The sequence below is a fragment of the Scyliorhinus torazame genome, chromosome 8, assembly GCF_047496885.1.
Source record: "Scyliorhinus torazame isolate Kashiwa2021f chromosome 8, sScyTor2.1, whole genome shotgun sequence".
Taxonomy (NCBI): Eukaryota; Metazoa; Chordata; class Chondrichthyes; order Carcharhiniformes; family Scyliorhinidae; genus Scyliorhinus; species Scyliorhinus torazame.
In genome coordinates this window covers 187,933,417-187,949,699 of record NC_092714.1, presented here as the reverse complement: position 1 = coordinate 187,949,699, position 16,283 = coordinate 187,933,417, and the positions used below count along the sequence as shown (strand labels likewise).

Below are 16,283 nucleotides of genomic sequence, written 5' to 3'. Positions count from 1 at the left end.
GGCTCAGAGACAGGAAGCAAAGGGTAATGGTCGATTGGTATTTCTATGATTGGAAGACTGTTTCCAGTGGGGTTCTGCAGGATCAATTACTCCGTCCCTTTCTTTTTTGTGGCAAGTATCAATAATTTAGCAGGCAGAATTTAGAAGTTTTCAGAGAGTACAAAAATTGAGCATGTGTTTGATAATGAAGACAAAAGCTATCAACTGCAGGAAGATATCAATGAATAAGTGAGCTGGATGGAACAATGGCAAATGGATTTCAATCCTGAGAAGCGAGGCGATGCATTTACAGAAGACTATTTCTAGTGAGGTTGTTCAGGGTTCATTATTCAAAAGAGTTATCCGAGTACATTATATATTTTGGGGGCGTGATGTATCAAGTTTCACCTTTTCCTGCAAGTTTGTCCTCCCATGCAATCTTTTTCCCCCTTCAATCATTTCCCTAAATAATAATAAATTTATAATTATAACTTATGTCACGTAGTACACTGACGTTATCTGTGAGGGAATCCCAACTTGGAACACCAATTCATGGAGGTGTGTAGTTTTATTTTGTTTTGGTGTGAAAAGTGAAACCCCAGTGAGAATAAATAGCCCAGTCGTGTAACAATTATGAAAGACAATTTATTAAATTAAAGAAAAGACAAATACAAAAGAACAGGGCTACTCTACTCTCAGATAATTATGGGATATGATTTACTACACAAACACACATGTTGAATGTATCCCTTGTTCCAAAATATATCCAAGATACCTGAACTCTGTAAAGCTTCCCCGTTTCCCCAAAGAACATTCAAATTAAATAAAAGCAAATTACTGTGGACGCTGGAATCTGAAACCAAAGAGAAAATGCTGGAAAATCTCAGCAGGTCTGGCAGCATCTGTAGGGAGAGAAAAGAGCTAACGTTTCAAGTCCAGATGACCCTTTGTCAAAGCTTTGGGTGATCTGGACTCGAAACATTAGCTCTTTTCTCTCCCTACAGATGCTGCCAGACCTGTTGAGATTTTCCAGCACTTTCCCTTTCGATCCAAATTAAATAGCCAGCTTATAATGAAATGAAAATCGCTTATTGTCACAAGTAGGCTTCAAATGAAGTTACTGTGAAAAGCCCCTAGTCGCCATATTCCGGCGCCTGTTCAGGGAGGCTGGTACGGGAATTGAACCGTGCTGCTGACCTGCCTTGGTCTGCTTTAAAAGCCAGCTATTTAGCCCTGTGCTAAACCAGCCCCTGTGATTATCACCCTGCATTGTGTATAATTACTACACAATACAGGGTGATAATCAAATCTGGGAAACGCCTTGGCCTGGTCCAGTGGAGATATTTAAATGGACCATATGAAGATTTTCTGCACTGCTTTGGCTCTGTGACTGAGAAGCTTGTTTGATGTAAACTGGCTTCCAGGCTGTTAGCTGCAAAAACAACCTTCAGGCTTTGTGGTCAAAATTTGGCCTGTCTACTTTCTGAAACTACTCGGTGTTAACTGCCTCCCTTGCTTCTCAGGGTCTGGCCAATTATACCTTTGTTCTACTTTGATTATGCCTTCTATGTATTCAGTTGTCTGCCCCTATCAACTTCCTTGACTATACATTAACCGATGTATACCTCTTTGAGCTTTCCAATCATCTATAAGCTGTTTCTCCTGATAAGCTATTCACGCCTGTTTCCCATCTCAACAGCCTTCTAATCTCATTATTGGGAAAGATATATCCCATATATCTCAATCTTTTGAATACTGGCTATTTCTGCCTCTGGCAGATTTTTACCTGTTGTTGGACATCTCACATCCTTTTATGTCTTGTTCACTTTGTTTTGTTCACTGTTGATAGGCAAAGTCATGACATTTAGAAGGTGTATAAAGTAGCCTTACCATGAGACCCACTATTCTACTATATTTGCCTTTTGTAATTGGATAATTTTTCACTCCTAATAAATTAAATCTATTGATGAACCATGTTCCATGTATTAGTCCTCATAGTTTTGAAAAAATACTGACTGTTTTATAAATTCATGGACATGTCTCCTCGACCAAAGGACAGGGACTTCATCGTAAAAATGCTTATTTAAAACACAGACTGTAATTTTTGTACAGAAAATGCAGAAGGATTGAGATTGTGGAGATACAGGGGGCGTCATTCTCCGACCCCCCCGCCGGGTCGGAGAATGGCCGTTGGCCGCCGTGAATCCCGCCCCCGCCGAAGTCTCCGAAGGGAGAAAAGTCGGCGGGGCGTTAATGGCGCCGCTGCCGCGGAGAATGTCACGGGTCTGGGCAAGGCAGCCGATTTTCGGCCTGTCGATATTCTCCCTTCCGGATGGGCCGAAGTCCCGTCGACGTGATGACCGTTCACGTCGACGTGAATCAAACCTCCTTTTCATCGGCGTGACCCGGTGCTCCAGGCTCACGCCGACCAGCGAGGAGGTGAGTGACGGCCTGGGGGGTTGGCTCTGGGCAGGAAATGGCGTGGCCGCAGACTGATTGCCTGAGGAGAGGTGTTTCTCGGCTTGTGTGTGTGTGCGGCGGGGGGGGGGGTGGTGGTTAGAGTAGGCTGGGCTCCGGGGGAGTACCGGGAGGGGGTCCGTGCCGGGGTCGAGGTTGGGGGTTGTGGAGGGGGTCCGTGCCGGGAAGGAGGTTGGGGGGGGGTCCGTGCTGGGGTGGAGGTTGGGGGTTGGGGAGGGGGTCCGTGCCGGGGTGGAGGTTGGGGAGGGGGTCCGTGCCGGGGTGGAGGTTGGGGAGGGGGTCCGTGCCGGGGTGGAGGTTGGGGAGGGGGTCCGTGCCGGGGTGGAGGTTGGGGAGGGGGTCCGTGCCGGGGTGGAGGTTGGGGGGGGGTCCGTGCTCGGGTGGAGGTTGGGGGTTGGGGAGGGAGTCCGTGCCGGGGTGGAGGTTGGGGGGGGGTCCGTGCCGGGGTGGAGGTTGGGGGGGGTCCGTGCTGGGGTGGAGGTTGGGGGTTGGGGAGGGGGTCCGTGCCGGGGTGGAGGTTGGGGGGGGGTCCGTGCTGGGGTGGAGGTTGGGGGTTGGGGAGGGGGTCCGTGCCGAGGTGGAGGTTGGGGGGGGGTCCGTGCTGGGGTGGAGGTTGGGGGTTGGGGAGGGGGTCCGTGCCGGGGTGGAGGTTGGGGGGGGGTCCGTGCTGGGGTGGAGGTTGGGGGTTGGGGAGGGGGTCCGTGCCGGGGTGGAGGTTGGGGAGGGGGTCCGTGCCGGAGTGGAGGTTGGGGAGGGGGTCCGTGCCGGGGTGGAGGTTGGGGGGGGGTCCGTGCTGGGGTGGGTGTTGGGGAGGGGGTCCGTGCCGGGGTGGAGGTTGGGGGGGGGGGGTCCGTGCCGGGATGGGTGATGGGAGGGCAAATGAGTTGGTCCACCTGGCCAGGTGCCAGCCTCCAACAGTTGGACCCATGCGGTCCATGCCACCTGGCTGGGGGGAGGAGGGGATATGGGCAATGATGACATGTCGTCGTTCCCCTCCCCCCCACCAGGCCGTCATGTTTTCAGACCATCCAGCGATGTTGGCCGCCGTGGTGGCAGCCGCTCATGTCTATGTTGCACTGGATGAGGAGGAGGAGGAGGAGGAGGAGCGTGCCAGAGAGGCGGCGCAGGCTGCCGCAGAGGGGCAGGCGGCAGCCGCCCAGGCTGGAGGGACACCTGACCGACAGGACGAGGAGGGGGAGGAGGACGTCGCGGCCCCACGGCAACGGAGGCACCCGAGGGCGCCCCGTGTGTACCGGCCCCAGCAGTCATACCAGGACCTCACGGACCGGGAATGCAGGAGGAGACTCCGGATGAGCCGGGAAACCGTGGCACACATCTGCCACCTGCTGGCACACCTGTCACCGCGTGGCACTGGCGGGGGACACCCTCTCCCCGTGTCCGTCGAGGTTACGGTGGCCCTGAACATTTATGCAACGGGGTCATTCCAGGCACCGAGTGGGGACCTGTCCGGCATATCGCAGACATCGGTGCATCGGTGCATCCGAGCAGTGACAGATGCCCTTTATGCCATGGCGCACCGCTACATCCGCTTCCCCGTGGACCGGGCCAGCCAAGATGCCCGGGCCGTGGGCTTCTCTGCCATTGCCGGGTTCCCCATGGTCCAGGGCGCGATCGATGGGATGCACGTCGCCGTGCGGCCACCTGCAGATAACAGGGCCGTGTTCACTAATAGGAAGGGGACCTATTCGATGAACGTACAGGTGGTCTGCGACCACCGCATGATGATCCTGCACGTCTGCGCCCGTCACCCAGGCAGTGTACACGACTCATTCGTGTTGTCGCGGTCATCCATCCCCGGCATGTACGAGGGACGCCATCCCCGGCTGAGGGGCTGGTTGCTGGGCGACAGGGGCTACCCATTGCGATCGTGGCTGATAACGCCTATACGGAGGCCACGCAATGAGGCGGAGAACCGCTACAATGATGCCCATGTAGCGACAAGGGGAGTGATCGAGAGGTGCTTTGGCGTGCTGAAGATGCGTTTCAGGTGCCTGGACCTCTCTGGGGGCGCCCTCCAGTATCGGTCAGATAGGGTCGGCCGCATCATTGTGGTGTGCTGCGTCCTGCACAACATAGCCCAGCAGAGGGGCGATGTGCCGCAGGCAGAGGAGGGCGGAGTGGAGGAGCAGCAGGAAGAGGCCCAGTCCTCCCCAGATGAGGGGGATGGGGGCAATGGTCAGGGCAGACGGGGTAGACACAGACGGGTGGCTGTCCACCGTTACCGGCTGGCCCAGCGGGCACGGGACAGACTGATAGACGCCCGCTTCACTGACTAGATGGGCGTGGGAATCGGGTAGTATGGCCACAGACCGCACACCATGACAACAGCCGACCACCCACACCCCCCACCCATCCACCCACCCAGCACCCTCACCCCCCTCCCCAACCCCACACACCCCACCCGCATGCACACCACCCCCCACTCCCAATTGCCGATCCACCGGCGGCACAACGGGCCGGGCTCACCCAGTTGCGGGTGGACGCGTGTCTATCGCAGGCCATGGAGAATGATGACAACCCGCCTCCGATGAGCTCCTGGCTCTACATCGTTGGACTATGTCTGACCCATGGCCACAGTACCACCATCCACCCGGACCATCCCTGCATGCGGCTGTGACACTGCAGCGCACGGTCCCGTCCTCTGCCCGGGGGATGTTGATGGCGGCCCAGGGGGAAGGGGGCAGACTCACCTGGGGCTGAGGTAAGACCACCCCTCACACACACACTTGCGCTCAACGTACATGACACCCCCGCACACTTTGGACAGAGCACAAAGGCAGCTTCGGTAGGTGTAACATTGACTTTAATAACCAAAGGAGTTCATGCACGTGCCCTAGCGCCTAAAACTCATCTGTGCCCTGCACCCGTGCCAACTTACTCAGTGTCTAATTGTTTGGCCTTACGGGCCCTTTGACTACGTCTACGTGGTTCCCCAGACGGTACAGCAGAACTGGAGGTGGACTCCTGTGATTCCTGCCCTCTGACACTGGATCCCTTTGGCGGCCGTTTCCTGGGGCGTCCTGGCCTAGATGGGCCAGGCTGCGGCCCGGGCGACTGGGATGGCGAGCTGCCAGCCTGTCCTGCCCGTTGCCCACCCGATGCACCTGGGACGGAAGGGGGGGAGTCCGAGGTGTCGCGGTGTACCGGGACCTCCCCTACAGAGGGAGCCGGGACGGACCACACCACCTCCTCCTCCCTCGGGGTGCCCGATGGCCCCCAGGCCTCTACATGGGTGGGGGATGCGAACGGACTGGCCATCCGACGCGCCCCCGACATCTGGCGCTGCCAGTCCTGGAGGCCCGTGCTGGTATCGACAGGGGTCTGCAGGTTTGCAGCCATGGAGCCCAGGGGGTTGTCGAACCCTGTCTGCGACAGTGCGACGCCAGCTCGCACATGGCCACTGGCGCCGATGCCCTCAGCGATGGCCTGCTGAGACTGGGCCATGGCCTGCAGAGACTGGGCCATGGCCTGCAGAGACTGGGCTATGGCCTGCTGAGACTGGGCCATGGCCTGCTGAGACTGGGCTATGGCGTGCTGAGACTGGGCTATGGCGTTGAGCGCCTCTGCCATCTGGCGCTGGCACTGGCTCATGGCCTCCTGTGAGAGGGCAGCCATTTCCTGGGCCACAGACGCCGCCTGCACGGAAGGCCCCAGGCCTCGCAAACCGTTCCCCATGTCTGACACCGTCGCACCCATTGCCTCCACCGCGGACGCCACCCGTGCGGTGTCAGCCTGGGTGGCACGCATGACCGGGAGCACTCCCAGCTCCTGGACGCGGGTGGACTCCTCCACCTGCGACCGCAGCTGCCGCAAGCCACCCGTCACCCTATTCGCTCGTCTCCGTGTCGGTGGTTGCATCGGATCTATGTGTGGGTGTGGTAACTGCAGGAACCCGGGATCCATCTGGGCGGCAGATGTTCGCTTGGCCTGGGCTGCCCTCCGACCGCCCGGTCCCTCTGCTGCTCCTACCTCCACCTGCTGTACCGGGACAGCTGTGTTGTGCGCACCAGTGAGTGTACCAGACGCCTCATCACTAAAGTGCCCAACCGTGGTGAGTGTTTCTGCGATGGTGGAGGGTGTTGGTGACAGCAGTGGCGTTGTGTCGTGCTCTTCGTCCCACTCTGAGTCCATGGCACTTTGGGGTGGGGGTTCGTCTCCACCCATCCACTCTGAGTCACTGTCCGGTATTTCGTCTTCCCGGGTAGGGGTGTCCTGGGTAGTGCTGTCCCGGGTAGTGCTGTCCCGGGTAGTGCTGTCCCGGGTAGTGCTGTCCCGGGTAGTGGTGTCCCGGGTAGGGGTGTCCTGGGTAGTGGTGTCCCGGGTAGGGGTGTCCTGGATAGTGGTGTCCTGGGTAGTGGTGTCCTGGCTCGGATGTGACGGGGGCCTGTGGCTGCCCCCCTCATCGCTTGGTGGTCGCTCCCGCAGATGACGGGGGTGTCGTCTCCCTGTTGCTCCAGGTCTCTCCGTCTCCCGTGGTCTCCGAGGGGCATCCTGCGGGCGTCGCATGCTGGAGGGTCCGGGTCTCTCCGTCTCCCGTGGTCTCCGAGGGGCATCCTGCGGGCGTCGCATGCTGGAGGGTTCGGGTCTCTCCGTCTCCCGTGGTCTCCGAGGGGCATCCTGCGGGCGTCGCATGCTGGAGGGTTCGGGTCTCTCCGTCTCCCGTGGTCTCCGAGGGGCATCCTGCGGGCGTCGCATGCTGGAGGGTTCGGGTCTCTCCGTCTCCCGTGGTCTCCGAGGGGCATCCTGCGGGCGTCGCATGCTGGAGGGTGCGGGTCTCTCCGTCTCCCGTGGTCTCCGAGGGGCATCCTGCGGGCGGTCTGCATCTGCGGGGATGGGTGCCTGGACGTTTGGTCCTGCGATACACAATGAAGCATGCATGGTTAGACATCAGGCAGTGATCAGGTGATACGGGAGAGGGGGATATAGGGGAGGGGGGGATATGGGGGAGGGGGGATATGGGGGAGGGGGTATATGGGGGATATGGGGGAGGGGGAATATGCGGGATATGGTGGAGGGGGGATATGGGGGATATGGGGAGGGGGGATATGGGGGATATGGGGGAGGGGGGATATGGGGGAGGGGGGATATGGGGATATGGGGGAGGGGGGATATGTGGGAGGGGGGATATGGGGAGGGGGGATATGGGGAATATGGGGGAGGGGGGATATGGGGGAGGGGGGAATATGGGGGATATGGGGGAGGGGGGATATGTGGGAGGGGGGATATGGGGAGGGGGGATATGGGGAATATGGGGGAGGGGGGATATGGGGAGGGGGGAATATGGGGGATATGGGGGAGGGGGGATATGTGGGAGGGGGGATATGGGGAGGGGGGAATATGGGGGATATGGGGGAGGGGGGATATGGGGGATATGGGGGATATGGGGGAGGGGGGAATATGGGGGAGGGGGGATATGGGGAGGGGGGAATATGGGGGATATGGGGGAGGGGGGGATATGTGGGAGGGGGGATATGGGGGAGGGGGGATATGGGGAGGGGGGATATGTGGGAGGGGGGATATGGGGAGGGGGGGATATGGGGAATATGGGGGAGGGGGGATATGGGGGAGGGGGGAATATGGGGGATATGGGGGAGGGTGGATATGTGGGAGGGGGGATATGGGGAGGGGGGATATGGGGAATATGGGGGAGGGGGGATATGGGGGAGGGGGGAATATGGGGGATATGGGGGAGAGGGGATATGGGGGATATGGGGGAGGGGGGATATGGGGGATATGGGGGAGGGGGGATATGTGGGAGGGGGCATATGGGGGAGGGGGGATATGGGGAATATGGGGGAGGGGGGATATGGGGGATATGGGGGAGGGGGGATATGGGGAGGGGGGAATATGGGGGATATGGGGGAGCGGGGATATGTGGGAGGGGGGATATGGGGAGGGGGGATATGGGGAATATGGGGGAGGGGGGATATGTGGGAGGGGGATATGGGGAGGGGGGAATATGGGGGATATGGGGGAGGGGGGATATGGGGGATATGGGGGAGGGGGGGATATGGGGGAGGGGGGATATGGGGGATATGGGGAGGGGGGATATGGGGGAGGGGGGATATGGGGGAGGGGGGATATGGGGGATATGGGGGAGGGGGGATATGGGGGAGGGGGGGATATGGGGGAGGGGGGATATGGGGAGGGGGGATATGGGGAGGGGGGATATGTGGGAGGGGGGATATGGGGAGGGGGGGATATGGGGAATATGGGGGAGGGGGGATATGGGGGAGGGGGGAATATGGGGGATATGGGGAGGGTGGATATGTGGGAGGGGGGTTATGGGGAGGGGGGGATATGGGGAATATGGGGGAGGGGGGATATGGGGGAGGGGGGAATATGGGGGATATGGGGGAGAGGGGATATGGGGGATATGGGGGAGGGGGGATATGGGGGATATGGGGGAGGGGGGATATGTGGGAGGGGGCATATGGGGGAGGGGGATATGGGGAATATGGGGGAGGGGGGATATGGGGGATATGGGGGAGGGGGGATATGGGGAGGGGGGAATATGGGGGATATGGGGGAGGGGGGATATGGGGGATATGGGGGATATGGGGGAGGGGGGGATATGGGGGAGGGGGATATGGGGGATATGGGGGAGGGGGGATATGGGGGAGGGGGGGATATGGGGGTGGGGGGATATGGGGGATATGGGGGAGGGGGGATATGGGGGAGGGGGGGATATGGGGGAGGGGGGATATGGGGGAGGGGGGATATGGGGGATATGGGGGATATGGGGGAGGGGGGATATGGGGGAGGGGGGATATGGGGGAGGGGGGGATTTGGGGGAGAGGGGATATGGGGGATATGGGGGACGCTCACCCTGCATGCTCTGACGAGGTCGTTCACCTTCTTGTGGCACTGGGTGCCTGTCCGTGGTGTTAGGGCCACAGCGGTGACGGCCTCTGCCACCTCCCTCCACAGACGCCGGCTGTGGCGTGGGGCAACTCTGCGGCCGTGCCCGGGATACAGGGCGTCCCTCCTCTGCTCCACCGCATCCAGGAGCGCCTCCACATCGCGTGACTCGAACCTCGGGGCTGAGCGACGGCCAGCCATCAAGTCGGGTGTTGCGGTCGGCTGTTCCGGTCGGGTGGGGGGGAGCTGCGCGGCCTTATGAGCCGTCACGCCGTGCAGCGCGTATGACGCTGCACGGCGTGAACCACTGCGCAAGCGCGGATCCCGTTACGTCGCTGCTAGCCCATTTCGGGCCGCAGACTATCGGCCCATTTTTATGACGTGACGCAAGTGGGATTTGCGCCGTTTTTTGCGCCGATCGGCGGAGTTTCCGCCGATAACGGAGAATTTCGCCCAGGGTCTTACGTCAGGTTCTCCACAGTGAACCAAACCTCTCCAGGCATACACATTGAACAATAGGATTCACAAACTATTTAACGTTTAGGTTTGTTTAAGTGTCTGTTTAAGTGTTTATTTAGTAAAATAACAAGTGGCTCAGTTTGTAAATACATTAGCTCTTCTGCATAACATTAAATGTAATGCATCTCACAGAAAGCTCTGGGAAACAAAAATATTGTGGAGAATTCGAATTTTGTGATTGTTCAATAAAGCTATAGAAAATGTGCAGTCTGTTTTCCTCTACTCCCAATGTTCTTCTCTGTTGACTTCAATGAAAAATATAACCAGGCATGGTGTCAAATGAGCTACAGATTAGGAATAGGCCAGTTTTCCACTACTGGGGCGTCATTCTCCGACCCCCCGCCGGGTTGGAGAATCGGCGGGGGCTGCCGTGAATCCCGCCCACGCCGGTTGCCAAAGTCTCCGGTACCGGAGATTCGGCGGGGGCGGGAATCGAACCGCGCCGGTTGGCGGGCCCCCCCGCTGGATTCTCCGGATGGACCGAAATCCCGCCGATAAATTGCCTGTCCCGCCGGCGTGGATTAAACCACCTTTTGAACGGCAGGACGAGGCGGCGTGGGCGGGCTCCGGGGTCCTGGGGGGGGCGCGGGGCGATCTGACCCCGGGGGGTGCCTCCACGGTGGCCTGGCCCGCGATCGGGGCCCACCGATCCGCGGGCGGGCCTGTGCCGTGGGGGCACTCTTTCCCTTCCGCCTCCGCCACGGTCTCCATCATGGCGGAGGCGGAAGAGACTCCCTCCACTGCGCATGCGCGGGAAACCATCAGTGGCCGCTGACGCTCCCGCGCATGCGCCGCCCCGACGCCATTTCCGCGCCAGCTGGCGGGGCAACAAAGGCTGTTTCCGCCAGCTGGCGGGGCGGAAATTCCTCCGGCGTCGGCCTAGCCCCTCAATGTTGGGGCTCGGCCCCCAAAGATGCGGAGCATTCCGCACCTTTGGGGCGGCGCGATGCCCGTCTGATTGGCGCCGCTTTGGGCGCCAGTCGGCGGACATCGCGCCGTTTCGGGAGAATTTCGCCCCTGTTTTCCATTGCAGCCCTAGTTTCAGTGAGAACAACATTCCACCCATGTGAATTCTAAAGTTGGCCTTGTATACCGGGCAGCACGGTAGCACAGTGGTTAGCACTGTGGCTTCACAGCGCCAGGGTCCCAGGTGTGATTCCCGGCTGGGTCACTGTCTGTGGGAGTCTGCACGTTCTCCCCGTGTCTGCGTGGGTTTCTTCCAGGTGCTCCGGTTCCTCCCACATGTCCCGAAAGACGTGGGCGCGATTCTCCGATGCTGCACCGTTTGGGTGAATCGCCTGGGGCGCCATTTTTTCACGCGACGCTGGTCCGACGCCCTCCCGCGATGCACCCAAGCGGCAAGATCGGCACAATCTAGTTCTGCGCGGTCGTCCGGTGAATCACCCGAGACACCCAAAATGGCGATTCTCCGCCAGCCCCGCTATTCTCAGACCCGGATCGGCCGAGCGGCCTGCCCAAAACGACAGCTTCCCGCCGGCGCCATCCACACCTGGTCGCTGCCGGCAGGAACAGTGCGGGAACGCGGGGGAGTGGCCGGTGGGGGGCGAGGGGGGCTCTTTCACCGGGGTAGGACTCAAAAGAGGTCTGGCCCACGATCGGTGCCCACTGATCGGTGGGCCGGCCTCTCTGTAGGAGGACCTCCTTTCCTCCGCGCCCCATAAGATCCATCCGACATCTTCTTGCGGGGCGGCCTCGGGGAAGACGGCAACCACGCATGCACGGGTGACACTAGTTACGCGGCACCGGCCGTGTCATTTACGCAGCACCACTTTTACGTGGCGCCAATGCCCGGCACGCGCTGACGACGCTGCTTTAGCGACACGCCCCCCCCCCCGAGTTTCTCGCGGCCCCTATACTAGCCCATTATCGGGCCCTGAATCGGTCGAGATCGGGGCCGTTTCGCACTATCGTGCACCTCGACGGCGTTCATGACGGCGTGGGCACTTAGTCGCGGGAGCAGAGAATCGCGCCCATGCTGTTTGGTAATTTGGACATTCTGAATTCTCCCTCTGTGTACCCGAACAGATGCCGGAATGTGGCGACTCGGGGCTTTTCACAGTAACTTCATTGCAATGTAAGCCTACTTGTGACAATAAATAAATATTAAATTATTAAATATTTATTTTAACATGTTAATCAAATCAGTGCCGAACACCAGTTGGAGAATCACTACATGTCATGCACACTGCTGTGATGACGTATTTTGTTACAATCAGAATCCACCCTAAATGGGTCAACTTCCACACATACGCTGACATTCAGTTTTCCCTCTCCATTACTATGCTTCATTACTAGCATATCATGGAATGATTATAGCACAGAAGGAAGCAATTCAGCCCATCATACCTGTGCTGGCTCTCTGCAAGAGAGTCACTCCCCTGCCTTTATCGTGCAACCTTGCAATTTCATTCCTCTTCAGATCATGATTCAATTCTTTTGAAAGCCACACTGGAACCTGACTCCAGCACACTTTTGCTTGACTGTAACCCAAGCTGTCTGACTACAAATCCAACATTAAGTCAAGGATGAATACAGAATTCCTCCAACTAAATCATTGGAAGACCAAAGGGTATCTGTTTTGCTCTTGTCAGTAGCTGTGCTTGCAATTTGTCATTCTGTCCTTGTCTGAGCTTCCGCGTTATACAAAGCTGGACATTATGCAGCTTTCAGTCTTGTACAACACTGAATTGCATTTCAACTTCCACAACAAGCCCATAATGTGTATTTCTTGTTTTGTAGGGTCCTTTCTATCCACGCCATTCCAAATCACCTAGGATGCATTCCTATCTTAAAAGCACAAAATGATTGATGTGGTTATAGATGTTGGGCAAAGTGTTCTGTAGTATTTCTACCTTTTAATCCATTTTTATGCAAAGCAGATTTTGGATATCCTAGCTGACTGAACTGTCATACTTAGTTTTCTTGTGAACTGTTCATTTTGGAATGCCATCCAGCTACAAATCCCGCCTTCAGAGAAACAAACAATCAGCATGCTGCTGCAGCCATACCCAAGCTAATGTGACATCTTCACTTTTGTAGTGAGTGCACTCGACTCATTTTTATAAGCGATCACGACATCACACAACCCTGCCATGGCAATCTCTGCAAGACGTGCCAGATCATCGACATGGATACCACCATTACACGTGAGAACACCACCCACCAGGTACGCGGTACATACTCGTGCAACTCAGCCAACGTTGTCTACCTCATACGCTGCAGGAAAGGATGTCCCGAAGCATGGTACATTGGCGAGACCATGCAGACACTGTGACAACGGATGAATGGACATTGCGCAACAATCGCCAGGCAGGAATGTTCCCTTCCAGTCGGGGAACACTTCAGCAGTCAAGGGCATTCAGCTACTGATCTCCGGGTAAGCGTTCTCCAAGGTGGCCTTCAGGAAGCGCGACAACGCAAAATTGCCGAGCAGAAACTTATAGCCAAGTTCCGCACACATGAGTATGGCCTCAACCGGACCTTGGATTCATGTCGCATTACATTCATCCCCCATCATCTGGCCTGGGCTTGCAAAATCCTACCAACTGTCCTGGCTTGGGACAATTCACACCTCTTTAACCTGGGGTTACCCCTATCTCTGGATCTGTAAAGACTTAATTACCTGCAAATGCTCGCATTCAAATGCTTGCACCTTTGACTTTGTCTATATATATGTTTCTGGAACCCACCTCTTCATTCACCTGAGGAAGGAGCAGTGATCCGAAAGCTAGTGTTTGAAACAAGCCTGTTGGACTTTAACCTGGTGTTGTAAAACTTCTTACTGTGTTCACCCCAGTCCAACGCCAGCATCTCCACATCATTTTTATGTGTGCAGACGGTGTGGATTGGTGGTTTATAGATATGTAACTTCTCTTCCTTTATGTGTGCAGACGGTGTGGATTGGTGGTGTATAGATATGTAACTTCTCTTCCTTTCTACTAAACACATACTTATCAGTGCTTCTCTTTTGTTTGTATTTTTGCAGGAGATGGAAACCCTAAAGAAAGCAGTCCCTTCATTAACAGTGCCGAAGTTGAAAAAGGGAAAGAGTATGATGGGAAAAATATGGCTCTTTTTGAGGTACAGTCCGACAATTTACAGCAATCATCAAATTCCATCCATTTAGCTGAGAGAGTTCTGACACTATTTAAGGGTTTTTTGTGTCTCAGTGAGTTGCAAATTACGACTCTTAATAAGGTGATGTAGTCAGCCATCTGCCACCTTGTTCTTGGCCACCTTGGAGGGACTATGACAATGAGTCACATGTATCCATGTGTTGGAACAGAATGTGTTCAAAGTTCAGATCCTGTTCCTCTACATGCTTTACTCAAGATCAAGTTACAGCCTTCTGCCAGCTGATTGACTATCCCTCAACAAGTCTAATTACTGGTTTATCATTTGCTCGTCAGCTGCAAATATTGTACAGATGTGCGTTGCACCCATAAGTACCCTGTAATGTTTTATGAAGAGTAATGCACTTCAGTCTCAGTCTCTTTTGTAGTCCTCAGTCCGGAACTTTATCACCCAATGCCTGTTTCAGTTAGATTCCCTCGATTCAGGGAAAGTTCCAAAAGTTTGGGAAAAAAACAAATGCAGCTCCTTTATTCAAAAAGTAAGGGGGACAGAAAGCAGAAAACTACAGGCCAGTTAACTTATTATATATCAGAGGGCAGCACGGTGGCGCAGTGGGTTAGCCCTGCTGCCTCACAGCGCTGAGGTCCCAGGTTCAATCCCGGCTCTGGGTCACTGTCCGTGTGGAGCTTGCACATTCTCCCCGCGTTTGCGTGGGTTTCGCCCCCACAACCCAAAAAAATAGATGTGCAGGCTAGGTGGATTGGCCACGCTAAATTGCCCCTTAATTGGAAAAGAGTAATTGGGTACTCTAAATTTATTAAAAAAACGTATTATATATACATAGGTGATATGTTTGAAGCTACAATTAAAGATATTATAGCAGGGTACTTTGAAAAAAATCATGGTGCTCAAGAAGAGTGGACATCGTCCTGTGAAAGAGGAATCATGGGGTGGAGTCTCTGCCACCCGTCACCAGGAGTGGAATTCCCAATGCAGTGGAGAATCCAGTGTCGGGCAGAAAAACGGGTTCAGTGACCTGGCATAATATTCTCCAAGCCTGCATGATCCTCCAATCCTCTGGGCCAAGATTCACATGGGCTGGAATTGGTGCAGTTATTTCCAAACGTGGTCCTGATGCGGTGGACCTCATGGTGGGCCGAGGGTTTAAGTCTTTAAGGAAGTTGCCCCCAAAGTCCATAGGAGAGGCACGCTCCCCCACCACAATGCAAATCCTTCCCACCTCACCCCAACATGACTCCTCACTGCTCCCCACCAGAGATCCTCCAATTACAGAGACCCCCACCAGAGACCCCCCAATTCCAGAGAGCCCCACCAGAGACCCTCTAATTACCGAATTACCGAGACCTCCACCAGAGACACCCCATGAGAGAGAATCCCACCACAGATGCCCCGATAGGAGAGAACCTCCTTGGAAGACCCCATAAGAGAGACCCCTGCCTGTAAGCCTCCCATAAGAGAGACCCTAGCCTGGAACCCTCCACGTTTGAGACCCTTCCTGGATGCGTCCCATAAAAGTGACTTCTGCTTGGAAGCCCCCCATAAAAGAGACCCTTGCCTAAGAGCTTGAGAGCAGTCCAGACATTGGCAGTGAAAAGAATCACTGCTTTAAAACTCACCTGTACAATACACCTGCTGGCCCAGGCAGAGAAGGCGGCACCTGTAAATTCCTAGAAAGAGAAAATCAGTCAGCTGGATTTAAACCCTCCTCAGACCTTTAGGCTGGGATTCTTCGACCCTGCGCCGAGGAGGCCTGAATCCCGCCCCGCCGCCCCGACACTGGCTTCCCTATTCTCCGGCGCTGTTTTTCGGATGCCGACGGGATTCTCGCCGCGCCGGGCCCCCCTCGCCGATTCTCTGGGCCCTGATGGGCTGAGTGGCCGACGTGTTTGGCCCAGTCCCGCCTGCATGAATTATTCATGTCACACACGTCGTGACCTGAAAGATAAGTATGCGGGGGCCATCCTGGGGGGGGGGGGGGGGGATCCGACGGTGGCCTGGCCCGCGATCGGGGTCTACCAATCGGCGGGTGGGCTGGTTCCGTGGGGGGTCTACTTTACTCCGCGCCAGGCCCCTGTCGGTCTCCGCCATATTGCCCGGGGGCCGGCGCGGAGAAGGGAACCCCCACGCATGTGCAGAAATATGCCAGCCGTTCTGCACATGCGCGGAAATACGCCGGCTGCTCTGTACATGCGCGAACTCGCGCCGGCCCTTCGGCGCCGGCTGAAGCTGCGGGAATCATTCTGGCGTCAACCTAGCCCCCTAGAAGGGGAAGAATTCCTCACTTTCAGCGGCCGTTGATGCCGGAGTGG

At 56.6% G+C, this 16,283-nt stretch overlaps 1 protein-coding gene across 2 annotated transcripts in view; it reads left to right on the top strand.

The window, feature by feature from the left end:
• Positions 1-16,283, top strand: part of LOC140428305 (solute carrier family 12 member 5-like) — a 1,013,162-nt gene that overhangs the window by 451,503 nt on the left and 545,376 nt on the right. For both annotated transcript variants that reach the window (XM_072514639.1, XM_072514638.1), the window contains exon 2: positions 13,865-13,959. In XM_072514639.1, the coding sequence (XP_072370740.1) occupies positions 13,865-13,959 (95 nt within the window). The remainder of the gene's footprint in view (positions 1-13,864; positions 13,960-16,283) is intronic.